The following is a 15,564-nucleotide window of genomic DNA, read 5'->3' as shown; positions in this document are numbered from 1 at the left end:
ACTACTTTCGAAAATCACTGTAACTATGTTAACCTCAGCCAAAGTAGGGATAATGTTTATTGTAACTATGTTAACCTCAGCCAAAGTAGGGATAATGTTTATTGTAACTATGTTAACCTCAGCCAAAGTAGGGATAATGTTTATTGTAACTATGTTAACCTCAGCCAAAGTAGGGATAATGTTTATTGTAACTATGTTAACCTCAGCCAAAGTAGGGATAATGTTTATTGTAACTATGTTAACCTCAGCCAAAGTAGGGATAATGTTTATTGTAACTATGTTAACCTCAGCCAAAGTAGGGATAATGTTTATTGTAACTATGTTAACCTCAGCCAAAGTAGGGATAATGTTTATTGTAACTATGTTAACCTCAGCCAAAGTAGGGATAATGTTTATTTCATTTTAAACAGCCCAGTTTTTGTAATTTTGAATTTTTTGCTTCAAGTTATGGCAGATAAAACTTTTCTATTTTACTACAGCAAAGTTACGTATACACAGATCACCATTAAATTTACTTTTTCTTTATTTTACTACAGCTAGCAAAGTTACGTATACACAGATCACCATTAAATTTACTTTTTCTTTATTATATTTGTTTCCTTTCATTAACTATATTTTTGGCGCCAGTAATACCCAGTTTGGGACGAACACATAACCGATTCGATTTTATTACTCATCTGCATCTTTACGAACCTACCCTCAAATCTAATTATTTACCCAAAATAACGCGTCCCAGTATCTATCTCGGTACAATAAAGAAATCATTGGGACCCCAGATGGACGAGTTCTGTGAAAGAATTAGAGCAAAAATATTCGTAATTTTGTCTGTACTTTTTTACTGGAAAATCCACTTACATAATTTAATGAAAATTCGTCGAAAAAAAGAAATTTTGATTCCCTCCATAAACACATATAAAGCACTTTTGGCTATTTTATAATTACAACAAACTTTATAGTTTGCTTAGCCAATACTGTGAAATAGCTATTGTTAATATTCAGAAATTTAAAAAGTAGTTTTAACCGGAGATTTTTGTCGCCGCCATTTTGTTTCATATCACAGTCTCTACTAGTAATTATTTATTGATTAATAACCAATATCAAAATTTTTTACACAAGAAACAGAATACGACAGTTGTCTTCCCTTTACAGATGTGAATGTATAAAAGGAAAAAATAATAGTATATACAGGAAACTCCATTCCGTCACCACACACAAGATCTAATCACCATCATCACAGAAAATATTTTCCTACTTCACTAATGTAAATAGTGCTATATATTATGTTGCACCAATGAAGGCTTACTAATTGAACAGAATAACTTTAAAGACAATAGCACTATCTACATAGAGGTTTTAATTTTCAACCCATACACCAGAGATAGGGATTGTACCAGACTTCAAGACAGTATTTGTTTGTTCTTCTTATAGTAAAGCCACATCGGACTATCTGCTAAGCCCACCGAGGGTAATCGAACCCCTGATTTTAGCCTTGTAAATCCGTAGACTTACCGCTATACTAGCGGGGGTCTTCAGGACAGTAAAATATATTAACGGAATTCTAACCTTTCACCTACCACTAACACAAAAAACTGGTTTCATTCTCTTTTGTACCAGAAATAGCTGGAGAAATTACAAGCCTATTTAAAAATTTGAGTACTGATGTAAAAACTGAGTTCAAACCTTCACATAAAGTCAGCGCTTTACTACCTAACATGAGAAAATCCCTACTTAAGAAATAAAGCAAGGCATATGTAGTATCCCATGCGAATATGGAAAGATATAAGACGCTAAGAACACCACGAAGTGCATAAACGTGATATCCAGATATCCGCTTTAGTATATAATCAATATAAGAGAGGTCTCAAAGTATTTTGGGATAATTTTTTTTACTCCAACCCAAAACTAAAATGAAAAGAAAAAATAATAAGCTGTTTGGAAACTATAGAAATCAGTAAAGCAAACGATCTCTCCCTAATCCGTGATAATGGCCATCGTAACATGAACTGTATATGGCAAAAATGTATCTCGAGACGTCTGGTATGGGTATTAAAACTTTTATTAAAAAAACCAGCAGAGTACAATGTTTCGACTTTCACGAATCTACTTGGCAAAGCCACACTTGACTTCACTTGCTCACACTTGACCTCTATTTGTATCCTGTCACCTGATGACACCGTTTCCATCATTTTAATCTGAATTCATTATGTCAGGTGGAACTTTGGTGTCACCCTTGTGAAAATAAGGTATACCAGATAGCGACCAAGATGGCTACCACGAATTAAAATAGAGGTATCTCCGGAATTAGTTTAACAGTGTTTTCAATGTGCAGCAACATATTCAAGATGGCGTCCAAAATGGCCAACAACAGAACTAAAACAACACAATGTCTCATGTCACGCGTGACATATTAACCGTACAATCATCTACATCTACGTGATAGTCATAAAAGAGCTACTTGATAAAAAATATCTGATATTTTTATTATTTCTATAAACAATATAAAAAATATATGAAAAAGTTTACTTTATGATTAGACATTCTCACCAGTATATATCCATATGTGATTCTTGTTTGCATCTGTTTATTAAATTGTGTACATTATCACACATTTTTCGAGGTGGTGCATGTGCCAATGACTGACACAATGCTGACCTATTACACAGTCCTAGGACTGCAACAAGTTCATGGTATTAACGTCCAGTTATACAATGAGTTGTCGCTAGTACCTCTATCTATATTTGAAAATATAGCATGACATGTGCATCACCAAAATCAAATCCACCACGAAGAGGAGACTGTAGCTGAAAGAGTTTTTTTCGTTTTGTTGAACCAACAGAGGTGAGCACAGTAGATGGATGTGCTGCTTTATGGATGATCATGTGATCTTCCAATGGTACTGTTCAAGACTTCATTGAGATGCTGTCATGTACCTAGATCTGTGGTTCTTAACCTGAGGGTCGTTTGAAGTTTCTCGGGGGTCACGGAAGGTTTGGGAATTATTGGGGAAATCACGGAGCAGTTTGCAGTTTTTGTGGCACGTGTCTGTAACTGCCCACCAATGAGAAACACGCTGAAGTGCAGCAGTTGAACCGCGTCGATATGCTTGTTGTGCAACCACCTGTCTAATTTTGAGTAAAAATTTTCATATATTAAAACGTTTTGAATTGCCTATTTTTTTTTAATATATAATATTAATACATCGAACTTAAAATTTAAATGTCAAAGTTTCCATCGTATTTAGTATATTTTCTTATTATATCAACCCTCACACTGAGTGAATCAGTAGGTTTTGTATGATGTTCAGTAATTCCACAGATTTTGCATTTGTTTAGCACTTGTAGCATTTCTCAAGGTCATTTATTTGTAACATTTACAATAAATTAGGATCTTTGTATAGTTTTGTTTTATTCTACCTTTACGCAAAGTTCACCATTACAAAGTCTCATGGGGTAAGACGATGAAAAATGTTAAGAACCACTGACCTAAATGATATATTATACTAAATGTGATACATACCTCATCTTTGACAGACACTATGACAATAGTATAAAAAACGTAACAAGATTAGTAAGGTCTACAAATATGCAAACAGACGTCATCAACCGACCCTCATCACATATCTACCACCTTAAAAGGTTACAATGGGTGAGACAGGGGAAACATTACAGCTCTTCGATCTTGTCTGTTGTTGTGCTCAGAAAAATGATAATTTCTTTCTACAGAATGGCAGGAAGCTCATCGTGGCTGGTCGTGATTGAGCACCACTTTAGATTCTATATGGATAACATTACTTCACAACTAGATGTGAAACCTGTGCATGAAAAGACAGATGTAATTATAATAAATCAGGTCAGGTATTTGGCCTCTAAAGTAATAGGAAGTATCAAAGTCATTTGTGATGAAACTGATGTGTTCGTTCTGCTTATGCGGTACAGCTCGTCACAAGAGCTAACATGACAACTAGGACAACTGTCGGCATCAATGCCTCTGTGAAAAAACAAAGGAATCTGGTTGGTGACATAGCAGCATATGCTCTCTCGGGATATGATACAATTGCCTATGTCTGAGGAATTGGTAAGATGACTGTGATAAAGACAATGAAGACTTGATATCATCTCATCATGCTTGGAAAACCAGAATCAGAAATAGCAAATGTTATTGCCAAAACTATCTCATGTTATTTGTCCCGCATGGAAATAAAAGTTATTTCAGCTAAAATGCTTGTCACCAACCACTGAAGAATTTTGCCAACATGTAAGCAGGCACATTATTAAATAATGATCTGGAGGGCCGCTCTAAATATTAATCCACCAAATTATAACCCTAAATAGTATGAGTGGATACCTGATGAAGTCTCAAACCTCTTTCTTTCAGTGCCACTTGCCTTTGGAAATGTCACCAGTGCCAGATGTAAGCCTGAAGTTAAACAAGTGTGATTGTTCATCAGCTCATCCTTGTACAACACTACGATGTATTTGTGTAGTAGCAAAACTATTATTTTCAATGCTATATGCTGGCCATGGTGCCGGGGAATGGTACAATGAGCGAACAAACTAATGGCAATGATCAGATTGATTAAAATGCTTTCAGTGTATGTCCTCAATCTGACATCTGCTTGCGATCATTTATGACTCTTATTCCTATGTGTTTTGTGCACAGTAACACTTTCAGAAGTGTTATACAAATTGACATATCATTAAAAATTACATTTGTATTCAAGTTAAGAATATTATGTTCTCTAAATAAGTGTTAAGTAGTTTTACTTTACCATTCAAAATCTAAGGTACAACAAGAGGTAATAATAGCTGTGCTATTAGAACACTGAATAAATATAGTATGTATATATACATACATTTCTAGGAGTCAGTCTATCTTAGCTGTTACAACACTGAAGAATCAGTCTAGCTGTGCTGTTCAGATTTCTTAATTTTAAAATATATTAGTAACACAAAGTGAATGTGAAATTTAAGTATTGGTTGTCAAGGGAGTTGCCCAAGAGCTGTAGATTAGATCATTAGTTTTGTAATTTTAGAAATGTTGCCCGTTCTTGCAGGCGAATAATATAATAACCCTTACTTTCTTCGTATTCACGCGCACACTGATGGAAGGCACGAACATGTTTTACATTCCAGAAAAATCACACAAAGCAAGTAATGCGAACAAAATCTGGTGGCTCAAAAAATATTGTATTTCATATAAGCAGCCCCTGTAAAACGGCAATTTTTACTCAACAAGATTGCACCGTAAGAAAACAGAATTTTAGGGGTTTAAATAATACTGAGTTATAGTCAAGAACAAATTGCGTATCACACGTTCACGTATTCTAAAATTAGTTCCATGTGAAGAATAGCAAAATTCAGGCTGCGATTAACCATTCTAATAAGTAGTTTCACACATAAACGTGAGAATACAGTTAAATCTCAGACGAGACCTCCTTAAAACAAGGTGTCGTAAGACACGTACGACATATTAAAGTGTGCACTCTTTATCTCGCCTGTTGGGGATTTTCAAGAATCAGAAGTGTATAATATTATTGTTCCAACAACTCTATATTTGTTATATCAATGACAGGCCTAATACGGCTATCTTTGTGACACTGTACTGATAGAACTATAAAGTTACACGTTTAGTACAGAAACGTAATAGGCATAATACGACTGTATTAAGACAAGTATAATTATACTTCGCAAACTTGTACACAATTGTATCAAATGGCTTATATGAATAACTGTCCGACCAATGCCGTGTTTGCTGTGTCCCAGTTGCCCTAAGAGCTCTGGATCGAGAGAAACGCGTCGTCGGCAGCGGATATGTCGAATGCAGTGTGGTTGGAATACTATTAATAAACACAAATTCTTGAAAATCTCAAGAGGACGAGCGAGATAAATAGCGTGGCGTTTATAAATATAACAAGCGTAAAACTAACATATCCTCTCTGTTAGCGATATTTTTTACTGTAGACTCAATGTTATCTCACGGTGTTCGGTCAGTTTATGATATTTAAGTCTTAAATACAACTTAATCTTTATAATAAAATAATACATATAAACATTACATATTCTAACCAATAACATGAATGAAATGAATATTGAAGGAATAAAAATATATTTTATTTGTAGAACAAACAAGCACCGGTTGGTTGTTTATGTAATGGATCCGATATTCTTTGGAACATCAGTATAGCATATTAAATAGCTTCAACAGTGTAACTTCTATATAGCCAGAATTCAGAGATGAATTAGCGTGACACATCACTATCTAATTTTAGAATCTTGCAGCAAGACAGTACACATAGTAAAACAAAAATCTATCTATAAACACAAATACAGTGGAACCCCTCTAAACCAACCACCTTCGGGACTGAGACAAATTGGCCTGATCAGAGGGTTTCCACTATACATAATTAGGGATTATGTAAACAAAAACAGGGACTGTGATTGAATGACTGCTTTCAAGGGGTGACCGTTTAGAGGGGTTCCACTGTATATAATCACAGAATCAAAAGCAAGAACGTCGATATTCTAATTAAGGAATAACCAAGTGAAATGTAACAAAGATGACAAACACACCATGAGGTTTACACAAAATAACTAATCAAATTTTAACAGCCCCTTTGACTGGGAAACGGATGAGGGGGCATAGTCTGTCTGAGACTTGATATATGTTCAGCCTCCTCTCACCTATTTCCCCGGCGTGTACAAGCCCGGTCCGTTTTCACACAGGTGGCGAGTACTGCCGAAAGTGTCTGGATATAGCCTAGCGGAGTGAATGAAGACGCATAATGACTGGGAAGCGGAAACCATACAGTGTGTGCGACAGAAGATTCTAAACTACTTTACAATAAGAAAGGTAAATATAACAAATAAATAATGAAGGTGACGTAAATAATGACGTAAAGTTGTAACACAGGGAATTATTTTAGGAAAAAAAAAAAAGAGCAATCACAGAGATTGCATACTCTCACTACCGTCGCTCCTGAGATCACACACATTTATATTGGATTACGTGAAATATGACTTTCGGTAACTCAGAAAATACTTCTGAGGCTCACAATGATCCACTAACCTGACCAACTGTTGTGTGTTGAGGATTCCCGTTCTAAATGTGTCCTGGAAATTCGATACAAACCCAATCACACTTAATACTTAATCAACCCCAAGCCGCAAAAACGCCCTATAACCTCATGTTACAAATTACCTCAGTACCCAGACCAAATTTGTGGAAGACTGTCCCATGCTGACTTGTGTATAAAATGTGTATACGCCCGTCTATTAGTTGTTGATATCTAAACGCAGAAGACAGAAAGGACCCTATTGCAATACCCCATCCACCGTCACCCCCCGCTAAGGACAAGGGTAATGACTAATCACGGTACGGACAAAAATTATTCGAACCCAACATTTCAGTTCTTCTCCTATGGATCACATTAGTACCACCAAGAGGCTATCAACTAGAGTTCTAGGACCACAAGAGTTTATGAGCCCTTTCCTTCTGAAATAACTCGCCATGGAAAAAACCAATGAACACGAGAACAACAATGAATTAAAGGGCAATGCAGTGGTTGGAAATTATTTTTACTGAAAAAAGGTTTTAACTTAAAGTTTGGATTTTCTTTATTTTTTTTTACCCCTAAAATGTATCCCTCAAGTTGTTGCGTTATAGGTCAAACTCTTGAAATCCTATTGGCTGAAACACTCGTTCGTAAAACCCTTACTCTCGAATCTGAAAAGACCGTGTTCAGAACTTTCGAATAAAACATGGTATAGTAGATAAAACACTACTTAACAATAAGCTCTTAGCCAAATATAATAGTTTCCACGGTCATAAATTCAGTCTCTTTCAAACGCAAAATAAACAGGAATTATTCAGAGTCTGTGTAATTAATTTGTTGTCTGCTCCTTCTTGTTTCGTTTATGTGTGTGTGTATTCGATAACTTGCGATTTTCCGTCGCTTGGTCATTCTAATTCTTTAAAACTTGCGTGCGATTAACATATGAAACTTGTATTGGAAAGTCGGGTTTTAACTGTTGTACGTGTTCCGTTTGCTTATCGGTTTGTATTTGCACGGAACAATTTAACCTGTGAAGAAAGACAAGCTGAAATGTCAAGTTTAATTTTTTTTTCCCGTAGTGTAATTAGTTTATTTGTATTTATCGTAAACACGATTTTAATCCTGTAGTCTGCGCTGAAAATTTAAAAACTGATACGTATATACGGAACATATTGTTGGTGTGAACCAAATGCTGAGTTTATTTAAACAGTTGGTAAGGAATTAAACTACAGACTTGGACCTTCTAAAACAGTCGTGTAGAACAATTAAACCTCTACAGTAGCAAGAAAACTGAAGAATACCCTATAAATTTAATAAATTTGGTAAGCAAAATGCGGGAAATCGACATTTATGAAAGAAGCACTCAGTTTTAAGTGTTCTATCCAAGAAGTCTTACAATGTTGAGCAAATTTATCTAACAAACATCGTAACATTTTATTTGGAATATTCGTACGGTGAAGATAGACTCTAATAAATACAAAGTTTTATTAGAAACTTTGAATTAAATGTTTGATAGCCGATTACGATGTGAAAATCATAGGCCTAGCATGGCCACGTGGTGAAGACATTCGACTCGTAATCTGAGGGTCGCGGATTCCAATCCCTGTCACAAACATGCTTGCCCTTTCAGCCGTGGGGACGTTATAATGTTACACTCAATCCCACTATTCGTTAGTAAAAGAGTAGCCCAAAAGTTGGCAGTGGATGGTGATGACTAGCTGCCTTCTCTCTAGTCTTACACTACTAAATTAAAAACGGCTAGGGCAGAGAGCACTCGAGTAGATTTACGTGAAATTCAAAAACATACAATGAAAATCGTGTTACTATACTCTGTAGAGAAAGGGTTTCCTTCTAAACTGAATTCTAGTAGATAAATTTATATCTGGTAAAAGACATTTTTCAGCTAGGGAGAAAATCTAATAATTTAATCCAAAGCCTTACAGTTACTACAATTACAAAGCAAGTAGGATGCAGTTAATGTAACACTATAGTTGGAACACGTAATGAGGAAGTAGAGGGTAGATGATACAGCATTATGCAGTGCGTGCGAAATTATTACGCAATTTTATTCAAATATCTAAAAAAGTATGTTTGATTTAGGTGAAACTTATAAAGATTAATTATCATATACAAGTTGTGCAAGTTTCATTAAAATCCGCTATCAAGTAAGAAAGTTAAGGGGTTTTACAAAATGTTCTTCATTACAAATTATTAAGCAAGTTTTGTTTGTTGTAGAGTTTGATCTAAAGTATGGACAAAGCGGAAGATTTAACATTAAAGAGGGAGAAAGGACAGAAATTGTAAATAGTCTTGCTAAAAGAAAAGAATCAACTGAAATGGGAAAGAACTTGATCGAGACCATCGAAATATCAAGTACTCATTCGATTCCAGAGCTAAGTGGACTCGTCCAATGAAGGAAAAGTATGAGTGATGTCAATACATCAATTTTCCAGCATTAAGAACTATAAAAAAGCTTTTTCCATCGAGTAGAGAGATATTCCAGATGTTCCAAAATCATCAAAATGTAGGGTCCTCCGGAATGTTGTAAAATGTGTTAAGCCTACAATTCGACCATCACCAGGAGCCAGGCATATAATCCAGTGATTTTCATGGGCTGCCAGTACCTGAAACTGATTTTGAAGAAGGTTTGTTTAAAAGTAAGTGTCATGTAACTCTTGATGGTCCAGAGGATGGCTTGCAAAAAGCATTTCAGTCCCATACAGAAAGAGACATACCTTCTTGCTGACAATAGTAATATTTTGGGCTGGTACCATTCGTAATGATCATGCGAGTCTATTTAGAGTACCTAATGGCGTAAAAATGACTTCTAAAGCCTACATAACATTTCTAAAGGGCAACTTAGAACCTTCGTATAAGAGCAAGTCTTTGGGATTCAAAAGAAATGTCGTTTTTATGGTGCTCATGCTACATTGGTTTACTTTTAAAAGTTATGTTTCACAAGTAATCGGCTTATAGAATGGCCAGTTTCCTCTCCAGATTTAAACCACATACAGAACCTTTAAAATATCATAAAGACATGAAGACAATTTACTTCAAAGAATGATCTCTAAAATGATGTATTATCATCTGCAAGAGATGTTCAGGCAAAAGACATAGGCTAATAAAGCCACACCAGAAAAAGGATGGTTATATCAATAATTAATTAACTTCTAATTATTATGTATTAAGCAGTTTTGGGGTTTAGTTTCGTTATTACATATTGTTTCAGTTTCATTTATGATTACCTCTAACGGCTGCTATTTTTATGTTGTAGACTTATCTGTCAGGAACTTGCTTAATTTGCCATTGTGTAATTCATGACATTTTAATAAACCTCTTACAACTTTCTTATATGTTAGTGAAATTTATCAGCAACTAAGTAACTTGTTTACTATAATATGATAGTTAATCTCTAAATTACACCTACGTCAAACATACTTTTTGAGATATTCGTAAAAATAAAACTTGCATGCGAGGAAGTACAGGGTAGATAATGTAGCGTTATATCCACACTTTCAAGAAAGAGTGTACTTAAGGTAACACAAGTTACTACGCTTAACGAGGGAGAAATGGGTAGATAATGTAGCATTCTAGTTGCTACGTTTAAATAAAAAAGTTAGATAACGTAGCTTTATAGTTACTACACTTAACGAGAATGTACAAATTAAAAGTATGTGGTATTATAATTACTACACTTAAATAGAATGTAGAGGGTAAATAATGAAAGCACAGCTGCTACACGTAACACTGCTATGATTAACCAACGAGTAAAAGTATAGAAAGTAATATTTGTTGCTACATTCTAGTAGCAGTAGACAGTAGATAATGTACAGTAACGTTTAATGGACGGAACAAAGTATAATATAGTTCACATTACTAAGTAGCATGAGTAGCAGTAGACAGTAGATAATGTAACATAGTAACGTTTAATGGACGGAACAAAGTATAATATAGTTCACATTACTAAGTAGCATGAGTAGCAGTAGACAGTAGATAATGTAACACAGTAACGTTTAATGGACGGAACAAAGTATAATATAGTTCACATTACTAAGTAGCATGAGTAGCAGTAGACAGTAGATAATGTAACACAGTAACGTTTAATGGACGGAACAAAGTATAATATAGTTCACATTACTAAGTAGCATGAGTAGCAGTAGACAGTAGATAATGTAACACAGTAACGTTTAACGGACGGAACAAAGTATAATATAGTTCACATTACTAAGTAGCATGAGTAGCAGTAGACAGTAGATAATGTAACACAGTAACGTTTAACGGACGGAACAAAGTATAATATAGTTCACATTACTAAGTAGCATGAGTAGCAGTAGACGGGAGATAATGTAACACAGTAACGTTTAATGGACGGAACAAAGTATAATATAGTTCACATTACTAAGTAGCATGAGTAGCAGTAGACAGTAGATAATGTAACACAGTAACGTTTAATGGACGGAACAAAGTATAATATAGTTCACATTACTAAGTAGCATGAGTAGCAGTAGACAGTAGATAATGTAACACAGTAACGTTTAACGGACGGAACAAAGTATAATATAGTTCACATTACTAAGTAGCATGAGTAGCAGTAGACAGTAGATAATGTAACACAGTAACGTTTAATGGACGGAACAAAGTATAATATAGTTCACATTACTAAGTAGCATGAGTAGCAGTAGACAGTAGATAATGTAACACAGTAACGTTTAATGGACGGAACAAAGTATAATATAGTTCACATTACTAAGTAGCATGAGTAGCAGTAGACGGAGATAATGTAACACAGTAACGTTTAACGGACGGAACAAAGTATAATATAGTTCACATTACTAAGTAGCATGAGTAGCAGTAGACAGTAGATAATGTAACACAGTAACGTTTAATGGACGGAACAAAGTATAATATAGTTCACATTACTAAGTAGCATGAGTAGCAGTAGACAGTAGATAATGTAACACAGTAACGTTTAATGGACGGAACAAAGTATAATATAGTTCACATTACTAAGTAGCATGAGTAGCAGTAGACAGTAGATAATGTAACACAGTAACGTTTAATGGACGGAACAAAGTATAATATAGTTCACATTACTAAGTAGCATGAGTAGCAGTAGACAGTAGATAATGTAACACAGTAACGTTTAATGGACGGAACAAAGTATAATATAGTTCACATTACTAAGTAGCATGAGTAGCAGTAGACAGTAGATAATGTAACACAGTAACGTTTAATGGACGGAACAAAGTATAATATAGTTCACATTACTAAGTAGCATGAGTAGCAGTAGACAGTAGATAATGTAACACAGTAACGTTTAACGGACGGAACAAAGTATAATATAGTTCACATTACTAAGTAGCATGAGTAGCAGTAGACAGTAGATAATGTAACACAGTAACGTTTAATGGACGGAACAAAGTATAATATAGTTCACATTACTAAGTAGCATGAGTAGCAGTAGACGGGAGATAATGTAACACAGTAACGTTTAATGGACGGAACAAAGTATAATATAGTTCACATTACTAAGTAGCATGAGTAGCAGTAGACAGTAGATAATGTAACACAGTAACGTTTAATGGACGGAACAAAGTATAATATAGTTCACATTACTAAGTAGCATGAGTAGCAGTAGACAGTAGATAATGTAACACAGTAACGTTTAATGGACGGAACAAAGTATAATATAGTTCACATTACTAAGTAGCATGAGTAGCAGTAGACAGTAGATAATGTAACACAGTAACGTTTAACGGACGGAACAAAGTATAATATAGTTCACATTACTAAGTAGCATGAGTAGCAGTAGACAGTAGATAATGTAACACAGTAACGTTTAACGGACGGAACAAAGTATAATATAGTTCACATTACTAAGTAGCATGAGTAGCAGTAGACAGTAGATAATGTAACACAGTAACGTTTAATGGACGGAACAAAGTATAATATAGTTCACATTACTAAGTAGCATGAGTAGCAGTAGATAATGTAACACAGTAACGTTTAATGGACGGAACAAAGTATAATATAGTTCACATTACTAAGTAGCATGAGTAGCAGTAGACAGTAGATAATGTAACACAGTAACGTTTAATGGACGGAACAAAGTATAATATAGTTCACATTACTAAGTAGCATGAGTAGCAGTAGACAGTAGATAATGTAACACAGTAACGTTTAATGGACGGAACAAAGTATAATATAGTTCACATTACTAAGTAGCATGAGTAGCAGTAGACAGTAGATAATGTAACACAGTAACGTTTAATGGACGGAACAAAGTATAATATAGTTCACATTACTAAGTAGCATGAGTAGCAGTAGACAGTAGATAATGTAACACAGTAACGTTTAACGGACGGAACAAAGTATAATATAGTTCACATTACTAAGTAGCATGAGTAGCAGTAGACAGTAGATAATGTAACACAGTAACGTTTAATGGACGGAACAAAGTATAATATAGTTCACATTACTAAGTAGCATGAGTAGCAGTAGACAGTAGATAATGTAACACAGTAACGTTTAATGGACGGAACAAAGTATAATATAGTTCACATTACTAAGTAGCATGAGTAGCAGTAGACAGTAGATAATGTAACACAGTAACGTTTAATGGACGGAACAAAGTATAATATAGTTCACATTACTAAGTAGCATGAGTAGCAGTAGACAGTAGATAATGTAACACAGTAACGTTTAATGGACGGAACAAAGTATAATATAGTTCACATTACTAAGTAGCATGAGTAGCAGTAGACAGTAGATAATGTAACACAGTAACGTTTAATGGACGGAACAAAGTATAATATAGTTCACATTACTAAGTAGCATGAGTAGCAGTAGACAGTAGATAATGTAACACAGTAACGTTTAACGGACGGAACAAAGTATAATATAGTTCACATTACTAAGTAGCATGAGTAGCAGTAGACAGTAGATAATGTAACACAGTAACGTTTAACGGACGGAACAAAGTATAATATAGTTCACATTACTAAGTAGCATGAGTAGCAGTAGACAGTAGATAATGTAACACAGTAACGTTTAATGGACGGAACAAAGTATAATATAGTTCACATTACTAAGTAGCATGAGTAGCAGTAGACGGGAGATAATGTAACACAGTAACGTTTAATGGATGAAAAAAGGAGTAGAAAGTAGTTCATGTTATTATGTACCATAAGTAGTGGTAGACGGTAGATAATGTAACACAGTAAGGTCCAGTGAGTAAGTGGAACGTGGACGGTAGATTAATATAGGTCATTACGTTCCACGAGGAGCAGATAGTAGAAAGCGTAACATTTAATGTAATATGGTACTATGCTGATGAGAAGTAGATGGTAAAAATACATTTAACGTAAGTGAGGTGGCAAATATTATAACATAAGACAGTACGTGTGAGGACGAAATAGAATAGCGTGCGTTTTGTTGTTTTAAATAGTAAAACCACATCGGGCTACCTCCCTTGAGTAAAACAGGAATTTTTAACTTTAACAGTTATAGTTTCACGAGGAGGGAAAGGGCGTACTTGTTAGAAAATATGACTTTACCGTGTTCATATAACGGGGAAATTAAAGGTAATTAATACATAGTGTAATTCTGTAAGGAAACTTACCCAGAAAAGTAGAGGGCTCATAAAGGGGGGAAGAGCGACCCACTGCATTTCACTGGCAAACATAAAAAATAATTACAAAATTATAAAACTTCGTGCTGGTGGAAACCTCGATCTGGAAGCTACCACAAAGGAGTGCAGAAAGTCGTAACAAATGTTCAAAGCAGCTCTGGCCTATCGTACACACACGGGAAGACAGTATGCGCGTGACGCTCGATACTACGTTACAGAGCAACTCTACAGCATGAAGAGAGAGCTACACGTACATTCTGCCCCACATGTTGTGAATACATGACTTTTAGCTACACGAAATTCGCACCACATGTTGTTGACAGGTAACTTATAGCTACATCTCCATTCTGATTGGTATCCTGTATATACATAACGTACATACAAATACACATTCTTTTCCATATGTTGTGAAAACATGAATAACAGCTACACATACGTTCTGAACCACATATTACGGACACATGACTCAAAAGATATATGTACCTTCACCCAATATGCTACGAATACAGCGTACAGTTTCTTCCCTAATATCAGGATACATTACTTAGTTTTACACGAATATTTTACATAATATGTTGTGCAAAAATTACTTGTAATTAGGCATACATACCGCTCCATGTGTTGTTGATACATGACTTACAGCTACACGTATATTCTATCTAATATCTTCTGGATACATGACTTACAGCTACACGTATATTCTATCTAATATCTTCTGGATACATGACTTATAGCTACATATACATCCTGCTCCATATGTTGTATATATATGACTTATAGCTACATATACATCCTGCTCCATATGTTGTATATATATATGACTTATAGCTACATATACATCCTGCTCCATATGTTGTATATATACATGACTTATAGCTACATA

The 15,564-nt window shown here is 34.9% G+C and overlaps 1 protein-coding gene across 4 annotated transcripts in view; it reads right to left on the bottom strand.

The window, feature by feature from the left end:
- Window positions 1-15,564, bottom strand: part of LOC143223692 (cytotoxic granule associated RNA binding protein TIA1-like) — a 160,775-nt gene that overhangs the window by 109,032 nt on the left and 36,179 nt on the right. The window contains exon 1 of one of the 4 annotated variants that reach the window (XM_076451996.1): window positions 14,673-14,825. The exons of the other annotated variants lie outside the window; for them this stretch is intronic. Within the exon in view, the coding sequence (XP_076308111.1) occupies window positions 14,673-14,735 (63 nt within the window). The 5' untranslated portion in view covers window positions 14,736-14,825. Of the gene's footprint in view, window positions 1-14,672; window positions 14,826-15,564 lie in introns of those variants that run through there. 4 annotated transcript variants of the gene reach the window in all.

Source organism: Tachypleus tridentatus, chromosome 8, assembly GCF_004210375.1.
Source record: "Tachypleus tridentatus isolate NWPU-2018 chromosome 8, ASM421037v1, whole genome shotgun sequence".
Taxonomy (NCBI): Eukaryota; Metazoa; Arthropoda; class Merostomata; order Xiphosura; family Limulidae; genus Tachypleus; species Tachypleus tridentatus.
Note: the sequence above shows the minus strand (reverse complement) of the source record. Positions and strands in the feature narration are given on the sequence as shown.